Below are 6,535 nucleotides of genomic sequence, written 5' to 3'. Positions count from 1 at the left end.
ATGCAGACTCTAGCGTTGACTCCCTAGAGTTTTGAAAAGGTCCTAATTTACAAGTCAAAACCACTTAAAGGTCATTTTTCACAAAATTTGACTTATAAAGTCCTTTATTACAAAGTCGACCACTTAAAACCCTTTTTTAACAAATTTTCAAAAAGAATTACGAAAGTACATTGCAAGTGGAACATGAAGCAATGACATATTATATATATGTTTTAGATGACCAATAGATGTTGGGTATACCACATAAGCAACTATGGATAATCCAAAACAAGTTGCAAATTCTTGCTACCAGAGTAAACACACAAAACATCCATTGAAGGAAGTCTTCAAAAACTCAAAATTTGAGTGCGAATGCTGCAAAATTGAGGGTCAAGGCATGAGATATCGATGCCATGAATGTAATGTCGATATCCATTTGTCGTGTGAGACTTGCCCGAGTTCGCTCCCTTCGTTTACACACCCAAATCACACACTACAATTTATGGACAAACCAAAGTTACCTATCCATAAATGTAACCTTTGTCTACAACGTATCAAAGGTAAGGTTTATAGGTGTAAGGAATGCAGGTTTTTTGTGCATCCTATGTGTAGTCAATTTCCTGAATATTTGGTTGAGCATGACATACACCCTCCTCATACTTTGAAGCTTCAACTAATGGCTTCTAGTAAGTGTGATGTTTGTGACAAATCATGTAAACATTGGAGGTATTTTTGTGAAATTTGTGATGTTCATATTCATGTTGGGTGCTTGCCTGGCAAAGGTACTAGTGATGATGATGATGATGATGAAGGTGGATTTGGAGGAATCATTTTTGACATTTTAAGTACTCTTATTATTAATGCTCCTTCAGGTTAATCTTCATGAGTTATATAGCTACTCACTTCTTGTGATCTATCCCGGTAGTCCTTTTTTCATTCCCGTGTTTGCTGCTACCTTTAGAAGTTTGCTTAAGTCGTCTATTAACCATGAGGTTGGGTGGCGTCAATCCAAAAGTTAAGCATGGTTAATAGAATTAGTGTTTGCGGTCTATAATCCTATTTGGAATTGGATGTATGCTTAATAAATATGTTTATTTTTCATTATTAAAATTCTGAGTTTTTATTGCTTAGAAATTTACAAAAGTAATTAAGTTTGTGTTTGTGTATTCTTGATCTTATTTAGGTTTTAAGCCCGTATAACTTAGTGTTTTTGACCGAGCCTCAGGATTCCAAACCTTGTTTTCAACCGAGATTAAAGATTATATTTCATTAAAATTCACATCAGTTTCAACATATATATCAAAAACACACTTGTAGAACCCCAAAGAACAAAAATGACCCCCCAAAATATCTAAAGAGCATGTTTTTGGCTTGTAACATTTTCAGATCGATAGGTTCCATTCTAATGATCGGGAATGCCACTTGATATCTATACTCTCTCTATTTCATATTAGTTATAAGTCTGAACAATTTGTTGATGTGTCAATGTATAACTTTGATCATTAATATTTGCAATATATTAGCAACAAGTATAAAATTTGTGCAATGAAAAGCATATGTAAAGACTAATTATTTTTGTAAAACCATTGACATTTTAAAAATGTTGTCAAAGTAAATTTATAAATAAATAGAACAAAAGTTCTAATGCTGTAATAAATATGAAACAGTGATAATACGTACTTGTATAATTTCATAGTGACGGTAAACAAAAGACAAGGATTAGGCGCTTCCATTTTTATTTTTTTTTACCTTTTGTTTCTTTACGGTATAAATAGTGTTCCATTTATATTTTGAACTACTATTATTGCTTCAATAAAATGATTGCGGAATCCAACTATATTAAAAGTGAATTTAGGTTTTGCAGAGCAAGTGGTGCTAAAAGTTAGAGAAAATCGGGCCCATTAACTGGCTATTTTTGTTTTAACTTTGTAACTTAGAAATTCAAATAGATTTAATATTTTAATTTTTAACACACTATTTAACCATTAATTATTGCCTACATTAATTAATAATAAAAAAATTATATATTTTGAATTGAGAAATTTTTGTTGACAGGACCTAAGGATGGATTGAATTAAAATAAATAAATATATATATATATATATATATATAAAATACATAAAAACTCAAATTTAAAAGTTTTTACATATCACATTATATTGAGAAATTTACAAGTTTATCTCCTTGATGAACAAATGGAAAAAATGTTAATAAATCAATAACTTTTCGTTAAATATGGGATCCACGGTTGTTGATTTACTAACAAAAAATGTCATGTTGATTGAATATAGTTATTGATTTTTTTACTATTTTGTCATTTGATGAGTTAATTTTGTTTATCAGGAGATAAAGTGGGGCTTTCATTATATTTATACTAGTCCTATATGCAAGCGATCTGCTAAAAAAAATGTTAAAGATAAAATGTTATATGATTTTAATACGAACATCTTAGTCTTGTACTGAGTCATTCATGGCACACAAACCAAGTCATTTCTCAAAAAAATGTTAATTTTGATCTTAAATTGAATTCTTAAGGACCACAATTACCCCCAAAACCTTAATCAAACAATTTTTCACGACATAAATTAAGAGCACATGAATCGAGACAATTCTCGGCATGGAAAAACGAAACATTTCTATTAATTTTACATTTATTTTGACTCAAATTTGATTCTTGAAAATCAAAATAAATGACCCCCAAAACTTTAACAAAGCAATTATTTCAATTTGTAAATCAAGAATCAAGAAATTTTAAAAATGGGTTGTTTTTTTAAAGGACTATGGCATCCACTCTTCGGGATTTTGGCAAAAAATTCCGACTCATAACACAAAACTGCTTACAGAAAATCATTTTTCACAAATTTTGATTTAAAAAATATTTTCTCACAAAGTCGACCACTTAAATAATATTTTTGTCCAATTTTTCATTTCTTTTAATTAGAATGTTGTACAATAATTTCAAAATTATTTTAACCAATGATTTCCTCTACTTTCTCACCTTTTATTTTAGGAAAGTTGTTTAGTGTACCCCCAATCTAGATTTAAAAAATGCATTGTGTATCCTTACAAACTTTCAAATGCACCATGTACCCCTGAGATTTGTAAATAAATGCACCAAATACCCTAATCCTCTAACAAATGCACATATCATTGACTTATCAAATTAATATCATGCCCACACACTGACTCACTTTTAGTACTTTATATTTATGCAGTAAAACCACCTAAAAGCATAAATTATATCAAAATTTGAACTCCGACGATCATTCTAAATCCTAAACATCTGGGTGTTAGAATTTGCTTTATTAATTAAGTTCACTTTATAATTAATGGTTTAGCATTATAGTAGCATTAAACTATAATAGTTTAATAGAATTTAATTTGATGCTTAAAGGGTCTCAATTTTACAAAAATCAACATTTATTGTGAGTCTAAGGGGATTTGGTGTGAGTTTTTACAAACCTCGAGAGTACATGGTGCATTCAAAAGTTTTTTAAGATACACGGTGCATTTTTTAAAACCTTGAAGGTACATGGAACAATTTCCCTTTTTATTAAGTCCATTTTATTTTTTAACTATTTCTTGAATCTTTCACCTCTTAAAAATCATCCATTCCTCACATTGCGATTTAAAAAAAAAAATAAAACATCAATACGTACTCCGTTGTATATTACTACGTATATGTTGAACTGTAGTCAGCTAATCATTCTTTTTTAATTTTTTTTTGACAGTTGTAGACTTGTAGTCAACTAACTTTCTTCTTTAATTTTGAATTAGACTATTGTGTCATTAATTCATTGGTACGTTGTCAACTTGCACTGATAAGCCAATAACTGAATAAAGCAACAAGGAAACAATTTCTGTGTGGAACCAAAAAAAAAAAAAATTGTATCTTTAACTATGTTTGAACACAAGACTAATAAGAAATGAATTAATATTATTAGTATTTTTGTTACTTTTTAATTATGTTTAATATTCAATTATAATATGATAAATATTTTGTAAAAAACATCAATTTTAAAGCACCTATTTAATTTCATTGTTATTTTTTCACTTTTAAAAATTACATATTTATATTTTATAGCTTAAATAATATTTATTGATATTCAAAGTAAAATCCGTTACATCATTCGAAACACACACTAGTATAAAAAATTAAATCAACTAATATTTGATACTCGTATATAAATATATAGTACATCACGTAATATGAAGTAAGACAATTGTAATAAAGAAAAATGTAGTTTTTTTTAACACAAAATAAAAGACTCGTATTAAATGGCTAATGCCTTATTGTTAATTACATCAACCATCCTATAACTTTTACAAGGAAAATAATAATGCACACCAAAAAAACAGCCTATGAAAAATGCAGTTGTGCAAACTAAATTACACGCATAGTACTTTTTAATCTACTTTACACGCTTGCTTCGCGACTCGTGAGTACTCCTAGCCTCCTAGAGTACGAATTGAAAAGACGCAAAGTGAAGGAAAAAACTGTACTCGTACAAAGGACCTGTGGGATGGTTGGGCGATTAAGCTTAGTGATTTTTGTACAATTAGGCCCACATCTACCGGGGTCAATTCAAGTCATTGTGCTGGGTTTAGTTAAGTAGGGTCGGATCCAATTTATTTTAAATTTTAGTTATACTAAATTATTATTCCGTAATCGAATAGTTTTTGACACCTCTATCCACTCTCGATGGTGGATAGTGATAAGGTTTTCGGGTATCGGGATTCAATTCCACTTTAGATCGGTGAAGCGAGTAGGATTGAATCATTAACATCGGATCGTAGGATCGTAAAATCCTGTAAAATTGATAAATTGAGTTAGACAAGATAGACTTTACTACTTCAGAGAAGTTGAGCCGGTGCAACATGTTTTAGTGAATGGAGCGATTTCATCTTTGGAGTTATGGCACAAAAGGATGCGGCACCCTTCAGAGAATGTAGTAAAGTTACTTCCTCCTGTAGTTGATTTTAAGGGTAGTCTTAATAAAAATTGTGAAGTTTGTTTCCGAACTAAACATCCTAGGGACAAATTTTTCGTCTAGTGATAGTAGAGCGAGTCGTATTTTTGAAAAAGTACATTGTGATTTGTGGGATTCCTATAGGCATGCTTCGTCTTGTGGAGCTCGTTCTTTTTAACTAATGTTGATGATTTTTCCCGTGCGGTGTGGGTGCATTTGTTGGATAATAAAACGGAAATTTTTCGTACTTTTATGAGTTTTATTGCTATGATTAATCGTCAATTCCCACAATCGATAAAAATTGTTCAAAGTGATAATGGTACAAAGTCTAATTGTTTGCGTTATTATTTTTCTACTACCGGCATATTATTTTACACGTCATGTGTTGGGAAATCACAAAAAAATGGTAGAGTTGAACGAAAACACAAACACGATTTAAATGTAACCCGTGCCTTAAGATTTCAAGCTCACTTACCAATTTATTTTTGGGGAGAGTGCGTCCTTACAGTCGCCCATTTAATATTATTTGGCTTCCCTCCATCTTAAAATGTCATCCGAACCTTTGGTTGCTTATGCTTTGCTCACAATCAAAAGATAAAGGGAGATAAATTTGAAAGTCGAAGTAGAAAGTGTGTTTTGTTGGGGTATCCGTTTGGTAAAAAAGGGTGAAACTTGTATGATCTTGACAAGCGAGAATTTTTTCTTGTCGAGGGATGTGAAATTCTTTGAGGACGTATTCCCTTTTATTGATACGAACATGGTAAACATTATTGAGCCGGAAAGGGTGGTTCCTATGTATGATGATGTTGTGATCGATGATGATTTCTATGATGATGGCAGTCCAGGGAGTGCATTCGAGGAAATGGACGCTCGAGGGAATCCATCGGGCGATGGGTTCCTGGCCGATCAGCAGCGCAACGCCACTGATCAGCCCACTGGCCGACCAGCGTACGTTGGATCGCACCGGTAGTAGCATGCCTCGTTGCAACAACAGGAGAAACACTAGCGGCTCGAGCATGCTCCGCAACATATGTCGCACAACAGTGAGTCGTTTAACACCGAACCACACAGCAGTTTGCAGTGTCAACTTGTGCCATAGCAAACCGCGTCTTCTAGCTCGTCTAATCAGCATAATTTGGGTGGGGGTTTTCAAGAAAAAACTCCTTTGTTCTTTTACGAGATTATGTGAATCATACAGTTATTGCAAAAAGTCCATCTTTGCCTACACCGCTTCCACATCAAAAATCAGGTACCCCGTATTTTATAGCACATTACATTAATTGTGATAATTTTTTTGTCAATTATCGTAAATTCTTGGCAGCTATAATTTTGGTTCATGATTCGAAATCTTTTAAAGAGGCTATGAGACATGAAAGGTGATTATAATCAATGCAAGAAGAAATTCGTGCCTTTGAAGATAATGGGACTTGGACATTAGAGGAGTTGCCTCCTAGAAAACGTGCTCTTGGAAGTCAATGGGTCTATAAGACCAAATATTTGTCTAATAGAGATGTAGAACGATTGAAGTCAAGATTGGTGATATTTGGAAACCATCAATCGGAGGGCATTAACTACAATGAGACATT

At 32.1% G+C, this 6,535-nt stretch overlaps 1 protein-coding gene across 1 annotated transcript; it reads left to right on the top strand.

The window, feature by feature from the left end:
* The first annotated feature begins 253 nt into the window (after positions 1 to 253).
* LOC110721943 (diacylglycerol kinase theta-like) lies at positions 254 to 856 on the top strand. The gene has a single exon (XM_021901179.1). It carries the CDS (start codon positions 254 to 256, stop codon positions 854 to 856), a length of 603 nt encoding a protein of 200 aa, XP_021756871.1.
* The last annotated feature ends 5,679 nt before the right edge of the window (positions 857 to 6,535 follow it).

The sequence above is a fragment of the Chenopodium quinoa genome, unplaced genomic scaffold (assembly GCF_001683475.1).
Source record: "Chenopodium quinoa cultivar QQ74 unplaced genomic scaffold, ASM168347v1, whole genome shotgun sequence".
Classification (NCBI taxonomy): Eukaryota; Viridiplantae; Streptophyta; class Magnoliopsida; order Caryophyllales; family Amaranthaceae; genus Chenopodium; species Chenopodium quinoa.
Note: the sequence above shows the minus strand (reverse complement) of the source record. Positions and strands in the feature narration are given on the sequence as shown.

Excerpts from the sequence above, each read along its gene's own strand:
- LOC110721943 (XM_021901179.1), top strand. The coding sequence starts at position 254 with ATGGATAATCCAAAACAAGTTGCAAATTCTTGCTACCAGAGTAAACAC.